A 17,500-nucleotide genomic window follows, 5' to 3' on the forward strand; every position below is an offset into this window, starting at 1 on the left:
CTGGTTTCATTTTTCTTGTAGTATATGTTTATGATATTGTTATCACAGGTGATGACTCCGTGGGCTAAGTTGAAGGAGTTTCTGCAGCATCGGTTTCATACTAAAGACTCGGGTAAACTCAGATATTTCTTGGGAATTGAAGTTGCTAGATCGAAGAAAGGTATCAGTTTGTCTCAAATCAAGTATGCGCTGGACGTCTTAGAAGAAAGAGGTCCGCTAGGCGGTCGCCCAGTGGATGTTTCCCATGGATCCGAACACAAAACGCTTAGCTGATGACGGTGATTTTTTTGACGACCCTGGCAGATATCGACGACTGGTTGGAAAGCGGATTTCTCTCACTATTACTCGACCGGATATCTCATATGCAGTTAGTGTTGTAAGTCAGTTTATGGGAGCTCCATCAGTGCCACATTGGAATGCTGTTGTTCGCATTCTCCGGTATCTCAAGCGAGCTACAGGCCTCGGGTTGTTGTATAAATCTAATGGGCATCTTCTGGTTCTCGGTTTTACAGATGCTGACTGGGCTGGCTTTCCTTCAGATAGAAGATCCACTACAGGATACTTCTTCTTGGGAGGTAATCTAGTTACGTGGAAGAGTCAGAAGCAAACAGTTGTCGCACGGTCGAGTGCAGAAGCAGAGTATAGGTCGATGGCTCATACATCTAGTGAGTTGACATGGCTACAACAATTTCCTTTAAGAACTTGGTCCGGGAGTTCAAACTCCTCTTCTGTTGTTTTGTGATAATAGAGCTGCTCTATTCATATTGCCTCTAATACAGTGTTTCGCGAAAGGACTAAGCGTATTGAAGTTGACTGTCACCCTTTTTCACTGATCTTGTTGCATGAAAATGAACTAAAAGAACGTAGCCAAACGGACTCTTTTTCAGGCTCATTTACGGAATGGATTCAGAATTCGATATATATAAAGCAATGTTGGACGTGTCCCTCAGTTAGATGAAGCTTTCATATGCTTTTGGAATAACAAAGATGTTGACTCTCATTAAAGTCAGAATGTTAGGGTTTGCATGCCACCTAGGGTTTTCTACGCGAAGAATCAAAGAAGGTTTTTTACACCATGGAGGTCTTGAAGAGCCTCCCAACAGCCACCGGAAGCCTCTCCTGTCCGGCAGATGTCTCCTACACGCACTACTCTTGGCGCAGTTTATTCCAAAACTCCACCAAGTCGTCCATTTCCAAGCCAGCCAACTCTTTCACTTGCTTTTGGGACATTCGAAGCGACAGCTGAGGCTGAAGTCACTTCTATTTGATGAGATTGTTTCCGATCCTCTTATTAAAGAAAAAAGGAAGAAAATAGGAAAAAACAAACTGGTTGATGTTGATCTTTCTGTTGATGATGAGGAAAATGCTGGCAATGATGGTGAAAAACCCTCTTATCCTACATGGACGGGGCATGAGCTTCGGGCTTTGGTGGATAAGGTGTTCTAGTTAGAACCAGATCTATCGTATGTGCCAACTTCTTGTTGTCAGTGGTTTGATTTGATGCATTGGGAAGGGGGAGAAACCCACCAGCTGACTGAGATGACCTAGCTACTCTCTTCTCTCCCCGAGGAGAGTTATCATCTGCCTTGCTTGTGTGCTGTAAGTTTGTTAGGCTGACCGATTGAGATCACAACATTTCTTTAAAAGGATTGCTTCAAATCACTAAAATGGAATTCAAATGATTATGAGATCTGGGATATTCTTAGTCTATCAATGTTCTTTCCACTGGAGCAAATTTCTCGATACCAAACTGGGGCCCACAGGCAGATGCTGACATGGAAGCGTAGTCAGTAGGCAGATGTATCACCAGTCGAAAACGACTCACTCGTTGATCATTCATAGAAGGATAAAATGATTCGAACAGAAGTCAAACTTACCCTAACAATATCATTGAAGTAATGGAATTTGGTTTCTATATTCAAATGAAAAGTCAAGGAAGATTTGATGATTGATAGAAGGAAGCGAAAAGTATACACATGTAAGGCACGAAAGGAAAGAAAGCCTTGCCAAGCATATATTGACGAAGCTTGGAACGAAGTCCTCAAGCAGCAGGGGCATCTTCGTTGTGGTGAGATCTTTATCTGCTTTTTGCAAGAGTGAGTTCCCCTCCATCAATCACATCCTCTGCTTTCATTAGGTCTCTCGAGACCCATTAGAACCAGGCAAGGAGAAATGCAACAAGAAAGTCTCGTTATTTGGGGAAACCCATTAATCTTACTTGGCAGGGTTCATATATCATTCTTCCACTGACTGAAAGGAAAGTGCTTTTGCCAAGCCAACGGATCTTTTTATGGTCTTTTCACGTCTCACCGCAGTGCCCGGGCTGCCTTAGGACCGTTGGAGCCGTAAGAAGGCAGGACAGGCAATTCGTGTGAAAAGCGATATCGGATATGTTCCCGTAAATTCCCCCCTATACGGTCCAATCTCAGGCAAAAGCCCCTAATCTTCTGCATCTTTCAATGACGAATGCTCACTGAAAATTTGAAATTCAATTTCCACCTCGAATCGAAGAGATTCGGAATTTCGTATAGTGATCGTTTTCTTTCCATTTTTGAATCGGAAATCTCCTCTTTAACAAGAGCTTCTTACACATCGGTTCTTTTTAGGTCTCTTTCTCACTCCCAGTCAAACTAATGAATGGCCCCAGCTCAGATCCTAGTTTTCTCCTGGCTCATAATTCACGCTAGCTAGATGCTTAACACAGCCGTGTTGAACATTGTGAAGAAGCCCAAAAGAAGAGGAAGTGCATGATGTCAATCTAAGGTAAGGTACGCTAACCCCGATCTCTCTTACCATAATATGAGTGAGTCAGTTGTTTACTCTTTGTGTGCGTAGCTAGGCATAGAGTGTTTTCTTCACCATCTTCAATCCAAGGGAGAATCCAACGGATATGAGAACACAAAAGGTAAAGCGCTTCTATGCCCCTTCTCGTGCCTTCTTTTCGGACCACCGCCAGTCCCTTCGTACCATAGCCCTTGTTCCAGAGTCCACTCCTAAACCAACTCCGATCCGCAGAGTATTGGATAGGTTTGCATCACTCTCCTCAGTTCGAACTTTCAACAAGAACTGCTTTTCTATAGTCATTCCATGTATGAAATTCCTAATATCTTCTTTTGTTTGCCCGGTCCCTATCCTTGTTCAGCAACTAAAGAAAGAAGGAGTTGCCCCCCAGAGGCGGACTCTAAATAGAAAGTGAAAGTGAGGGCGGAGGTTAGACACGCAACAGCAACAGGGTGCTCAAATCGAATTTAAGGTTCCTTTGCTTGATCGGGCTGGCTAGGCTGTGAATAACTAAGGGCTAGATAGCATAAGTTTGAGCAGCTTGGTTTCGAGGGAGAGGGAGGTGACACGAATGTTCGACTTCCACTGGATACCAGACCAACTCTCTTGCTGTTAGACTTTCTTCGAGTTCAGATTAGGATTGAAGATGTGTGATTTGACACGAAACTAGCTCTCCTAATTGTTGGTTTTGCTTTTCACCTTCAGTTTGTTAACATCTCCTCTTGTTGAAGGATTTCTAGCAAACTGGAATAGTGAATTCTCCCGTTGAATGGGGTGGAAGGCTCGTATAAGGGTGCCGGTTCAGAGGTTCGGTACAAGTTGTCCAATTCCTGTCCTTCCAAGATGACAGTGAAGAGTCACATGTACACAGACTCAAGCCAACCAGCTTGTTAAGTGATTATATTGACTTTGCCAACCTTACCAATCACCATGCAGCTGGGAAAAGAACATAGTTCCCGCTTTTAGGAACTGCTGCTCACAGTCCCACCTCAAGGCAGGGAAGGGGGGTATATACCTGCCTAGAAGATTCCATCTCTACGGCCGAGATAGGTGCATAGGTTCTTGTTTTGATTGTTGCAGAAGTGCCCAGCAGATGTGAGAATTCCCTCTTTTCAAGTGTCAGTAGCGGGACCTTCTGTCCGATCACAACTTGGATAATCAGATGTTTCTGAGACCGGCCTATTAGTGAATGGGCTTTCTGCAAGTTCCTCGAATTAGGTAGCAGCAGAGCTAACATTTACTGATGCAAGGGCCCAGTTAGCGATCCCATCTTTCAAAGGATAAAATGCTGTATATAATCACGTCTTGGAATTTGACCCTGCCCATTATGTGGGGGATTAGGAGTAGGAGTACAGGTTTTCCCTTTAATAAGGCTGTCTATGCCGGGGAATTGTTCATGACTTTTTGGAATGGCTACGTTCGCTGAGGTCATCGATCGAAAGCTGCAAGCGTAGCAGTTGGTGCAAGCTCTTATTAGCGGCTGGCTTTGGATTTGCTAATTAGGTTTGATTTTCCCACTTGTGAATGGGATTAGCATGAGAAGCTTGGTCGTCTACCATTTGCTTGCCCAAGTACACACTTTAGGACTGACATTGTAGGCAAGTCAGAAAGGCACGAATGAATTGGGAAAGCCTCTTTCTCCTACTTTGTAGACTCACCGTCTACTCCCTCTATCCGACACGCCTTACCTAAATAAGGAAATAGTCAACCGATCCGCTCGCTGTTCTAAAGCCAATCCTAGTAGCCCTGCTCTGCTCTAGTCGACCAGCTCTAAGCAGGAAGCACGAAGAATGCACTGAAAAAGCAAATCTTCTTTATGGTTCTTCCATTCCTAGCATAGCATCAAAGGGTTTCAAACCAGCACCCTCCGCTTTAGGAGTTGGGTAGGACAACGCCACCAGGCTCTCCCTCTAAATGGGGTTGCTCTGCAGCCACTGAGACTTCAACATCTGATACCCCCTGCAGGTGGAATCGTCTCATTTTGAGGAGTTCTTTTGACATTCCCGGGTCTAAGGGTGTACCTAATTCAGTCACTCACTGCCGTGTCTGTCTGCTTTCAAGTTCATCTTCCTCTGAGTGTCCTACTTTTTCTTGTCTTTCTTTTGTGTAAAGTGGGGGTGTTGCCCCCTCCCTAGACCAGGCATATGAGAGAAACCGCATTCTCTATGAGATCCATTCTCTTCGCAATCCATTCCTGAGTTCAGCAAAAGGATGATCCTACTTACCTAGGCAAGATGGGAAGCTCGTAATGAAATATGGCTTAAAACAACCGATGAAAGTGTGATAGGGAATTCTTCAACAAGTGGGTCTAGCAGGCGCTAAAGCTCAAATAAATGGGCATAGCGTACGAATTTTATTGATGGGGAAGATTTGCTGTTAGAAGCGCTTCCATTTCACAGCAATATCCGTTAGAACTAGCGGATTTCTCTTCCGTTGGTGATTAGCTGGATTGGGAGTTAGCACGACTTGTTCCTGTTCTTTCTTTAGCAGGTGAATAGGAGATTGATATCGATTCAATGGGCGTTTTCGTGCTTGGAAAACCGAATCTTGAGTACTCTTTGGTGCAAACCCTTACATAGGGGTAGAACGTTGCTTCACGCGACAGGAAAAGGTCATTTCAGCACTGTTTGATTGAGATAGTGGATGATAGGATTGGTACGATAGGTAGGATAAAGAGGGGGACACTGCAAAGCAAACCGCGAGATCATTATCTACGAGTTTAGAGAAAGAGTTTAGGATCCCAATTCGATCGACGAAAGCCCGGAAACTCCGATGAGATTGACTTTTTGGGGCGGGAAGGGCCCTATGAGTCCAAGGATTGGCAAAGGAACCTATGATTCCGGGAGGGGTCATGTTCTGTACCCGGCCTGTCTGTGGGAAAGAAGACCGCTTATACGTCAAGCGAGTAAGCCTCAGATCTATTGAAGTAGGAACGGTACGGGTCCGCCCCTCTAAGCGACCCCGAAAGGAATGCTGGAAATTCGCTGACTGTTGTGAGCAATGATGGAAGCGACAAGGGAGCTCGGTCCTCCGGGGGATCTTGATTGACGGAGCGCAGATTGAGTGGATGGGAAGAGAGTGAGTGAAACATTGCTTGAAAGCCGAAGACATATTTACTGAGTGACTCACCGAAGAGAGAAAAAGGTTCGACTTGCATGTGTTAAGCATCTAGCTAGCGTTCCTTATGAGGCAGGATCAAACTCCCATTTTCAGTAGGATTGGTCCCATCCGTGGTATAACCTGGTGCACCGGTACGAAGGGAGGTGCATCTCTTATTATGATAAAACCTTGAATTTATCTGACTTCTACGCTATGGAATAAGGCTTGATGATGGCTGCTTTCTTGTTGTTGAAGTAGAGGGATCTGGTTAGTCGATCATTTTCTTACCCTTCCTCTAAGCGAGGTTCTTTCGAGCTCAAACCCTGTAAGGTACGCGGCTTTCTTTCTTTATTTTCCGCCCGACTAATTGGAAAACTTTCGGCGTAGGACATCTTCTAACCCCGGTAAATCCTCCAGAGCTGGTTCCCACTTCCAGTACTAAATCCCACAAGGGGTCTGCTGCGTCTCCAAACTCACTTCCTTCCTTCGCTCTCCCCAAGGCAGTCTCTCTCTCTGAACAACTCGTAACTAGATAAAGAAGACCCGAGGCAGCGACTCCTGAGGCAGGTAGCGTATCGGCTTTACCAACTCCTAAACCACGTCCATCTACGTCCGAGTTGATCCAACAGTGGAGTGGTTGTTTGGGCCCCTCCCTTCCAAGGCGCTATCGAATCTGTATTAATAAGAAAATCTGGGGCAAGAATTCGTTCACATAGGAGTCAGTCACCTAACAAGTCAAGGGCAGAGGTCGAAGCCCCCATTTCTTAGATTTGACAGCTATAGCCCACAGAACTGATGATGTTTTATCTGAACGGAAGCGAAAGACTGATTGCTCTGTTTGAGACTGGCACCGAACCTCATACCTGTCACGGTACCTCAAAGCCAACTACAAACAAGGAAGAAGAGATCGACTCAAGAAGCTTTCAACTAGCTGATCTTGTAGCCAAGTCGTATTTGACTCATTTCTCATATAGATGAGATCGAACAAATGCTGTTTGAAGAGACTCCTAGTAGCGAAAAACGACTTCACAGTGTAAAAACAGCCCCCCAAGCACCTCCTTGATCGGTGCGGTGGAGTCAAAGACCCATTGTGAAGCCCAAATTACGCTGTTTTTAGAAAAACTTCCATTTTCTGATCGTCATATGAGTGAGAAAGGGGTGTCGACCCTGACTTTACCTTATTTATATACCTAAAGTTCACCAAGGATTCAGGCAACGGGGGAAGGGTTCGTTTCTTAAGCAGCTCGGGCTAAGCTTTCTTTCCATTCTGACACCCGGACCAATGAATTGAGAAAAAGAGATGTCTGTCTATAGAAGAGATATCCTGGGTAGGATCAGCTTGAGAATTCCGCTTCGAAGGCAAGGCCTATTGGAACCCCACTCTTGGAAACGTGAGCGAAGACAACTTGCTTTTACCTTCCTTGATAAGATGGAGTTGCCGTAGAAGGCGGATGAGAGCATTATATTATATACGCGTTTAGTTCGAGTTTAGTTCCGAGCAAGAGTTTCAAGTCATTTTCTCCCTAGTTGCTACTAGATTTCGTCTCCCATTGGGGCACTTCTCAAACGAAGAGGCAGGCTGTAGCTCCGAAGCAAGAAGAAGATAGTCCGAGAAAGGAATTGATCCAATCCGGGGGTAAAGGGGCGGGTAAACACTTTTTGGATCTATTAGAGGAAGTGCTAAAAGGTCGGTAACCCAGTACAGTACTTCATTCATAGGACTGCTCGAGGCAAAGTTCGATATCTCTCTCTTTTTCTAGGAAGTGAAGAAGGTCGAATAAGCAGCTCTTGCTCCACGGCGAAGTCTCCTCTGCTTCTGTCCCCCTCGTTCGTCCCGAACCTCCGTCCCGCCATTAAGTCAGTTCATCAGATCAAGCGGAGCGGTACCACTCACTAACACGCGAAGTTTCATCAATCCCCATGACCGGGAGATTTAGCTACTAAGAACCTAACAGAACAAACAGTTCTAGGGAACTTTTGTTTGGATTTCTTTAAGTGGCCATCGAGTCTGAAAAAGAAGGTATAACGAGAATTTAGTGACAGAACCTGGAAAAGCGGCATCCCTATTGAAGTAGTTCCTCAACGAAGAAAGCTCCTAGCGTACGCACCACTAACCTCAAAAGTTCCCCTGCGAGCTAGGTCTGCATAGAAGGCTCAAGCAAGTAATCAGACTTTATAAAGCAAAGCCGCATAGCCCTCCGCTGCTCCTCAATAGTGGAGATTTCGGAAATCAGTCCATCAGAACTTCACCCATGAACAAGCTTTTCCTAATGAAGATCAGTTCCAAAGAGCAGATTCGGTTGGTGTTCAAGTGGTAGCTTCGTCTCTCAATGGATCGGGGAATCTGCTGCATCCACAGTACATGTCGCTACATCCACTTCTGAGACCATGAACTTGATCGGATCATCTGACTCGTACACTCTCTCCTCTCATACCCATGAATCTCAAGCAGTTGATATTCTTTTGTTAATCTGGTTGAAGGTTCCCTCCTAGAATTCAGAGCTTTCACTGAAAGAAATCGCTGTGAAGTAGCTGCGAAGTCACAAACAATGAGGAGTTTTTCGCTGAAACAAACTATCGAATCTCTTGGTTCGCTCTAAGGTAGCTAGGTCGTATCGCGTGGATTCTTTCTAGAATCAATTGCTTGCTTTTTGCTTATTATGCTATTTCTTTCTTGGATTCAACTGGAAACCTTTCAATTCAAAGGAGACAAGCCATTGAGCACGGGCTTGCTTGGTCAAACTTCCATCTTGGAGCCTGGGGCTTCATTCTCTCCTGGATCCAGGAAGGGAAGAGCTATTTCGTGCGCAAACGAGAAAGCAGGAATATGTGAGTATGGAATGTGTGAAGCTTGGAACGGATGACCCATGTGATTCGTGACCTCTGGGGTAAAGGATCTTGAATTCCATTCTGAAACTAGAATTGCTTTTCACAGAATCGGGTAGGAAGTGTCAAACTCCTTGCTTCCACTTCTGCTAGTGGATCTGGCACGTCGCCCTTACCCTTAACCTCTTTCTTTTTCTTGATCATCAAACTCTCATGAGCAAACTGTTGGTAATATCCCAGACCGAGTAGGAAAGAGTTTATACAAGATAGTCAAGAAGAACTCTTTCAAGCCCGTCTCCGGGTCGGAAGGTGGCCTTCCGCCGAGCAAGCTAGGAATAATGCTTGAAGTCGAACCCTTGAAATGGGGAGGGGATCTACAATCGATCTTTTCTATTAAAGAGAAACGAGTGATTTCCAACTCATCCGAAGTCCGCAACTCATTTGGATCTGAGATTTGAAGTAAGCGCGTAGAGCGAAAAACAACGCATAATTGACGTCCAAATCAACTGCTATTTGACCTTCGTAAAAGGTCTCATCACTGAATAAGACTGACAACTAGGAGGATGTGCGAGATCCGCTGTTCTTCTCCTCAGTTCAAAAAAAGAGATCAGTTCCAATTGTTGTTAATCTATTTACAAGCACCCCCATTTCGAATAGAACCAGAACAACCTCTGGCTGAACAGCCGTCCAGAGCAATCAATATAGGGAGGGGGGACTCTCAATGCTACGACGTCTAACCGCAATCTAGGGTCTCGGTTTCCTATTTGAGCCTCTTTCGAAGAAATGGAACACTTCCTTTAGATACGTAGGAACGGCTTTCTCTACTGAAACTTTTGAAAGGGATGTCCCTAATCTAAACATACCTGCCAGAGTGCTACGTAAAAGCGAGGAAGGGAAGAAGAGTTTGAAGACCCTTAATAGCGGAACTTTCCTCAAATCTGAGAACTTGAGTCAACCCAGGAGAAAATCAGATTCTATTCTATGGACGCTTGAAATCAGGAAAAACAGCAGACTGACTCCTAAATAGGGCAACCCCTTACAGAGGGTACTACCTCACAATAGGAAAAGGGCTTACACATAGCAAAAAACAAAGAAAAAAGCCATATAATTAGGAGATTACTTAAACGGCCGTACACTCAAGATAGAGGAAGGGCTACAGTTAAAAAAGCGAGAGTCAACTCCAAGCAGTGATGACTCTAAGGATTTACACATCCCATAAGGAAAGAAAAGAAATCCCAGGACACTCTCATACATCCAGACAAGCAGGCCTTTGATAGGTTCGGTTCATAGAAGCCAGAGTGTTGACTCAGAGCAGGGATTACACCTCGGCATGAAAAGCTTGAAGCCTTTTCTCTCTTATCATAATATCCAACTCCTTTGAGTATTTCCCTATATAGACAGAATGAGAATGAATGACTGAAATGAGCCTGAGAAAGCCTCTGTTCACTTAGTTTCTTGGAGGTGATGAAAGAGCATGAATCTCGTCTTCCATTGTTCGATTTGGTTTGTTTGTGTTCCGTTTCTTCTGACTAGTTTGATCGAGGAAGAGCTAAAAAAGCATCCTTCCCTAGAATCTACATTTAGCTGAGCTAATTAGCTTTCTTCTGCCAAACCATGATCCCTTTCGCTAGCTTCTTGCAATAAATGATCCATTTCTGAGCGTGGTGTCCAAGAAATTCCTTTTCGGTTGAATGGTGTGATTAAGAGAATTCTCATAATAATGGAATATATGGGGTCTCTTTGAGTGAGCTGAACGAGGTCAAAACCGCCACCAGCTGACGTATATGGTGTACTTTGAGTCATACCGAAAGGGGGATTCCTTGAAAGTTTAGATCTCATTCTTGCCGATATATCTGGTGCAATGGGGCAAGTTAGGAAAGCTTTCCCTTCCTCCCGACGATGAGACTGATCGAACTACCGGACAAGAAGGTCAACCCCATCAATAAAACAATGCTGCTATGGCCATTGGATGTAGCTTTCAGCTACTTTTTTTTTCTCCCTATCACAGGGTTTGACCTATCTATGACTCAATCTGCTGTTTTTCCTGATTTAAAGCGTCCTACGAAAGGATATCAATCGGAGATTGCCTAACCCCTTAGTAAGCATTCCACTCCAGCATTCATGGTTCAGGTTACCCATCCGTCAACCCTTCATCTGCCTCAACTTCAAGGGGAATCTGAGTCATTTGCTAATCGCTATGGAATGTTGGGGAATCTGCCTCATAAGTCAGGGAATATCCTTTCATTCCAGATCCAAGTCACGTCACCCTATTCTCGAACAACCTGCAATCAAACAGAAATTCTATGGCTGGTTTCCGCATTGAAAAACAACAGGAAGAATTGCTCAGATACCAGTTAGTGAGGCTTATTTTGGTCGTGTTATAAATGCCTTGGCTAAACCTATTGATGATAGAGGTGAAATTTCAGCTTCTGAATCTCGGTTAATTGAATCGCCCGCTCCAGGTATTCTTTCGAGACGTTCCATAAATGAGCCTCTTCAAACAGGTCTTATCGCTATTGATTCGATGATCCCTATAGGACGTGGTCAGCGAGAATTCATTATTGGGGACAGACCGGTAAAACAGCAGTAGCCACAGATATGATTCTCAATCAACAAGGACAAAATGTAATATGTGTTTATGTAGCTATTGGTCAAAAGGCATCTTCTGTGGCTCAGGTAGTTACTACTTTCCAGGAAAGGGGGGTGATGGAATACACTATTGTGGTAGCCGAAACGGCGGATTCCCCTGCTACATTACAATACCTCGCTCCTTATACAGGTGCAGCTCTGGCTGAATATTTTATGTACCGTGAACGACACACTTCAATCATTTATGATGATCTCTCCAAACAAGCACAAGCAACTCGCCAAATGTCTCTTCTATTACGAAGACCCCCTGGTCGCGAAGCTTATCCAGGAGATGTTTTTTATTTGCATTCACGCCTTTTGGAAAGAGCCGCTAAATCAAGTTCTCGTTTAGGTGAAGGAAGTATGACCGCTTTACCAATAGTTGAGACCCAATCGGGAGATGTTTCGGCTTATATTCCTACTAATGTAATTTCCATTACAGATGGACAAATATTCTTATCCGCCGATTTATTCAATGCTGGAATCAGACCTGCTATTAATGTGGGTATTTCCGTTTCCAGAGTAGGATCTGCAGCTCAAATTAAAGCCATGAAACAAGTAGCTGGCAAATCAAAATTGGAACTGGCGCAATTCGCAGAATTAGAAGCCTTTGCACAATTCGCTTCTGATTTCGATAAAGCTACTCAGAATCAATTGGCAAGAGGTCAACGATTACGTGAATTGCTTAAACAATCCCAATCAGCCCCTCTCGCGGTGGAAGAACAGATAATGATGACTATTTATACCGGAACGAATGGTTATCTTGATTCATTAGAAATTGGACAGGTAAGGAAATTTCTCGTTGAGTTACGTACTTACTTAAAAACGAATAAACCTCAGTTCCAAGAAATCATATCTTCTACCAAGACATTCACCGAGGAAGCAGAAGCCCTTTTGAAAGAAGCTATTCAGGAACAGATGGAGCGCTTTCTACTTCAGGAACAAGCATAAAGAAATTCATCATTCTTAATAATTAATAATAAAAAAAAGGAAAATGGTAAGCTCTTTTATTGCGTAGAGAAAATGGTAGTTTGGTGTGCTTCCCCAGTTGACAACCAGGACAAATATGACTGGGTGAAGCACTATTACAATCTACTTTCAAGGACCCTGTAGACACTAGTTGTGGAGAGGATTCGGGCCCGACGGAACAAGCCTTTTTTCTCCATTTACTGCTGGAGCATTAGAGAGCCGAGTCGGGCCAGACAGAACAAGCCCATTGACTGCAGCATTATGGCGCCGACTGGGGCCAGACGGCGGAACAAGCCTTTTCTTTTTATGAACGTCTGGAGCGCCGCCCAGAGACGACGTCACGAGAAAAATAAGAATCAGCACCGCTGCCCCGCGGATTCTTGCGCTGTCCATACTGCAAAACAGATTGAGCTGCTGGCATCAAGGGTCCGAGATTATATGCTGCTGCAGAAGCGGAATCGAAGGGGTTGGTTGGAAGGTAAGGATAGCATGATTGGCTGGTGGTTGGTTCATGAGGGGTGCATGATTAACGGATCAACACATATTTTGAGTTTAGTAAAAAGAAAGAGAAATGACAACGAGGACTTTGATGATGTCTACGTATTATATATGGTGGTATTGGCACCATAGACCCTATACAGGCCCAACCAACTCATCAGTCCAGACTGTGGGATTGGTGGCCCACCTCTTGGATGGCCCATAGCTCGTTGCTTTGTTTTGGCAGGTATGTTGGTATTCTGTTCTGCTAGCTTGAGTGTCAAAAGATCCGTCTTGTTTGTATCCCCATCCACATCCACTGTGGAAACATGGCCACGTTACACACTTTTACCAATTTGGAGTGAGAACTATAAGATGATCGGAAAAGGGGGGTCTCGGGGTTGGTAAAGCTTCAGATATAGTCCTTTCCTTGAGCTAGTTGGCAGAGCCTCAAGCAAGGATTCATTCAATGTTCGTATCGGGCCTCTCCTTCGCTTCCTAATGCCTCAAGGATCAGTCAAGATCAAACTCAGTAACGAGCTAGCGTGGAGTTTCGCTTTATGGTTCTCCCATTAGAAGCATTAGTCATCCTTCATCTTCCTTCTAACAGTCAGTGTTCAGCTTTGTTCATAGACCAATCCATCGAAATATCCATGCTCTTATAAAAAGGAAATCAAGATTTTTGGTCCATTCCCTCTGGCGGATCAAAGAATAGGTTTGAAAGCCTTAGTATAGGTCTCTGAAGTGAATTGCTTGTTATTCCCTAGCTTGAATAGAGTTCCCCACTTTGACAGCGATATCCGGCATCACTTTTTCAATTGGATCTGAGCCCGACTTTGCTCCTTCTGGCCACTCCTTCCCATGCTAAGGAACCATTCCGATAGCAGGTTTCAGCTTCGTTCACTACACCCCTCCCCTAGGTCGGTCTCTTCCCTCGACTCAGCTATTCATCCTTTCTGTGGAAGATTTTGAATCCCTTCTATCGTGGCGCTGCGCGAGAGCATTCCTTTCCTTGGTCTTGTACTGGGACCTCACAACCCGTCCCTTCCTTTTGGGGTTCTCTGACCGAACCTCTCAAAGTCGAACCCTTATTGTCCGGATGTATTGCATTTTGTAATCGTTCGCTAAGCTAACAAGGGCACAAACCGCAGTCAATCAATCTTTTGTAAGATTCCCTTTAGATGATGAAAGAATCGGTTTTGCTCAAGCAAGTTGTCTTCGCTTCCAAGAGTGCCGTTCCATCCAGAGCAAACGCAGTACGTAACTGGTTCTTCCGCTTTTCATCTTCATCTGGCCGGGGAAGTCAGCCAAGCTGCGTAGCCATCAACTCCGATCCGACCTTCTACGTGCAAGTTTCCAAGAGTTCAATCCGGAACAACCTCTGTTCATTCATCACAGTCTTCCAGCCGGGGGGACTTCTCATCAATGTTACGACCACAGTCTAACCGCAATCTAGGTATAGGTCTGCCTTTCCCTCTTGATCCATCTGACCGGGAGGAAGCGGTAAGCTGACAATGATGCCTCTAGTGCCATAGGGTGACGGGTACAATATAGAAAGAGGTCTGTGTTCTTTCGTATTTTAGATGCGACTCCTAATGAGCCTGTCTCTTTTGATCCATTAGGTGTAGAAGCAAGTTTCCCTGTCTGCCAAGATGTAAGTCAACGCTCGCAATCGCATCCCAACCTAACCCCTCTTTTCATCAACTCTCCTCCACTCGTTATCCTTTGCGACTTTTCTCATCTCAACTCCGCTCTTTTTCGCTTGTTTCTTTGGTAAGGCGCCTCGTTAAAACCTTTCCTCTTGACCGAGCGGTTAGGAGGTCTTGTTCTGGAGGTACAGCGGTGGCTTGTGCCCGACTTCCCGCGCTAGCTGTTCAACTACAGAAGAGGCGTGCGATGATGACTGGCTTTAGAGAAGAGAGGATCAAAGATTAGGTGGGTTCTTTAGGTAGTTCGGGAGGGAGTCTTATCTAGTTAGAGTGAGTCACTTCCGCGCCCTAACGCCGCCTCGGGGCATTTCGGGGTACTTATATCTGCGACCTTTATCTCTGACTTGAGCTATCAAAGCGTACTGGTTAGGTGGGCTTGCTTTAAACCTCGTTCGTCAGGAAGATCTCCTTGCGCAACTTTCTGAGAATCAGATCTATCTTAAGACAATCTGAAAACAGCAAAACTTCATTCTCATATAGCTGCAAAAGTAGTCGACCCTATTTTCCTTAAGGAGAGGGTCAGAGAAAATGTTCAAACTAGCTGCCTTACTTGCTTGATCGCTACATCTTCTTGCTTGTATGGTGAGCTGATAGCTCGTCGACTGGGTAGGCTTTGCTTACGTGACCGGTTGACCAGATTCCGAGTGAGAGCCTCATAACTCACTCTACTAATGGGTGGGCTTGCTTGTTTGTACATGTCTGGGAGTTCTAAGATAGATTGGGCAGGCTGACTTCTGTCTTCCTTCATAGCCAGCTCCTTTGCTTCTCATCGGTTGTCAGAGGAGGTGCACGATGTGCTTTAAGGTCAGCTCTGATAAGGCTAAGTACAGCTACGGCAAGGAAAGCTTTCTTTTGAAGGCTGAACTTCAGAAGTGAAGGGAAGAAGTCGCTCTTGAACGACCTCTCATCCCATATACGATACCACCAGACGCGACTACTACAAAAGGGAACTCGGAAAGAAGTAGAACTCGGGGGTTACCTGATCTCGTAGTCTAAAGTGATCATTCTATAGAGACTAGAAAACCACCTACATTGGAGAACTTGTTGGAAAGGAGTATGAATCGTTTCTTTGTTGAATTGTTTATTCAAAAACGGATTCTTATCAATAGGTCAACCGCTTAGGACACTTCTGCGAATCCAGAGAAGAGGGATAAGGTGGTGGAGCTTAGCTTACAACAAAAGAAGCTCCAAGACCGACATTGAAAAGATTACAGAGAGGTATTACCCAGCCTCAACACAAGCTTCAACAAACTCTGAGATGTTCGCCGCTGGGCCAACAGGATAAGGGGCAAAGCCTAACCCAGCTGTTTGAGGTTAAGATCAGTTCTGAACTGTAGCTTAAAGCAAAAAGAAGAAAGAAAATCGGTTGTATTTGGTGGCCAATAGACTAAGGTACTTGACTAAGAAAGTAGCCCCTTGCCCATGGAACCAAGTGTATGGGAAAGACGAGGCAAGCTGTATATTCCATTTCATGATTGGACTGCTTCGAAGAAAAATAAAGAGGAACAAAGTCCTGATCTTAGAATTACATTAGAAGCTGCGGCAGCCTTCAAGTTTAAGAAATTTCAGACCATTGAACAAGCTTATTGTTGGTATAGAGATTACTGTCAAGACAAGATGGTTTCAGACAAGAGCCTCATTCTCTTAGCTAAACAAGCGAGTGATCCTTTCCAATTCTTAGGTAAGGTTCTGGCTAATGAAAGAGATATCGCTCTTCATTGTGTTCCTGTTACTAAGGATGCGAGTGCTGGTGCTTACCAGATCATGAGTTACCTACTTCTTAACAAGGAATTAGGGATACGCACGAATATTCTTCCCTCTCCAGATGGGAAAATACAGGACATCTATGCGTCTTTGAAAGACGAGCTTCTGGTCTTCTTGAAACCGCAGTTGAATCGCAATCAATATGGATTCATAGAATCTAAGCTCACTAGAAAAATAGTCAAACTGCTCTATATGCCTTTAATTTATGGGAAGACCTTGACAACCATGGCTTCAGATATAAAACAGTTTTATGAGCTTACTAATATAGAATCCTATCACATAGCAAAGCTGTGCAAGGAATTTTGGTACGAAAAGTATCCTGACATAGTTAATCTCATGAAGCTACTTAACCTCATTGGATGGTGGTGTTCCGTCTCCAATTTACCAGTGCTCTATAGTACGCCCATCCTCACAACTGTGCAAGATTATAGGAAAAGCTCTACCGCAGAGATTTGGGTATACAATAGGATCACCAAAAAAAGAAATCGGGTTAGCCTAACTGTGCCTACGGTGGATAGGGACTCTAGGAAGACTCAAGTGGCTACATGCGTGAACTTTATTCATCAAAAAGATGCCTATATTGCCATGAAGGTAGTGGAACAAATACAGCTAATGAAAGCACCAATCTACACTGTTCATGACAATTTTCTAACAACACCAGAATTCGCAGCTGAGATTCCTAATATTTATAGTAATGTGTTTCTTGAGATGGGGCACCCATTTAAAATCATAAATGACTTTCTTATAGAGAATATTGCTAGGAATAGTCTTCCTACATTGCGGGACGATTGATTCACCTCTTCATGAGGACTATATAAGAAATATCTTCAGAGATCTGGTTAAGAAAATATCTCCTAAAGATAAGAAAAAATGGGAGAAAAAGATCGATGAAACTGTGACTTCTTACTTTGAATATGTAACACTGTGTTTAAATTCACAAGTGAGGACGTAGATGCTCGTCGGTCTTCTAGGGATGATTATATATCCCTTCTAAGGAGTAGTCAGACCTGTAAGTATAAGTATAGCGTGCATTTCTGAACGATATATAATCGTGACTTATATAGAATCAATTTTGAATACCTGATATCTGGACTGTAGGTAAGGGGTATTGAGCGAAGCTCTATCCAGCCTGGTCGGAGATTAGGGTTCTTCGGAAAACATGAGTTGAACTCTTGTGTGATAAGAACTCTCTTGTGCCTGGTCTCCTATTATTCTATGATAGGGTTCTTTTTTCTCCAGTGTATTTA

General features: G+C 44.2%; 1 protein-coding gene and 1 pseudogene across 1 annotated transcript; both read left to right on the forward strand.

The window, feature by feature from the left end:
- The first annotated feature begins 11,029 nt into the window (after positions 1-11,029).
- Positions 11,030-13,054, forward strand: LOC132289200 (ATP synthase subunit alpha, chloroplastic-like; annotated as a pseudogene).
- A 2,857-nt stretch (positions 13,055-15,911) lies between these two features.
- On the forward strand, positions 15,912-17,045 carry LOC132289201 (probable DNA-directed RNA polymerase). Its single transcript, XM_059789926.1, has one exon. It carries the CDS (start codon positions 15,912-15,914, stop codon positions 17,043-17,045), a length of 1,134 nt encoding a protein of 377 aa, XP_059645909.1.
- Positions 17,046-17,500: the final 455 nt, after the last annotated feature.

Source organism: Cornus florida, unplaced genomic scaffold (assembly GCF_030987335.1).
Source record: "Cornus florida cultivar Cherokee Brave unplaced genomic scaffold, ASM3098733v1 CherokeeBrave_3.0.0_Hap2_scaffold_177, whole genome shotgun sequence".
Lineage (NCBI taxonomy): Eukaryota > Viridiplantae > Streptophyta > Magnoliopsida > Cornales > Cornaceae > Cornus > Cornus florida.

Coding starts and splice junctions, on each gene's coding strand:
- LOC132289201 (XM_059789926.1), top strand. CDS start 15,912: ATGGAACCAAGTGTATGGGAAAGACGAGGCAAGCTGTATATTCCATTT.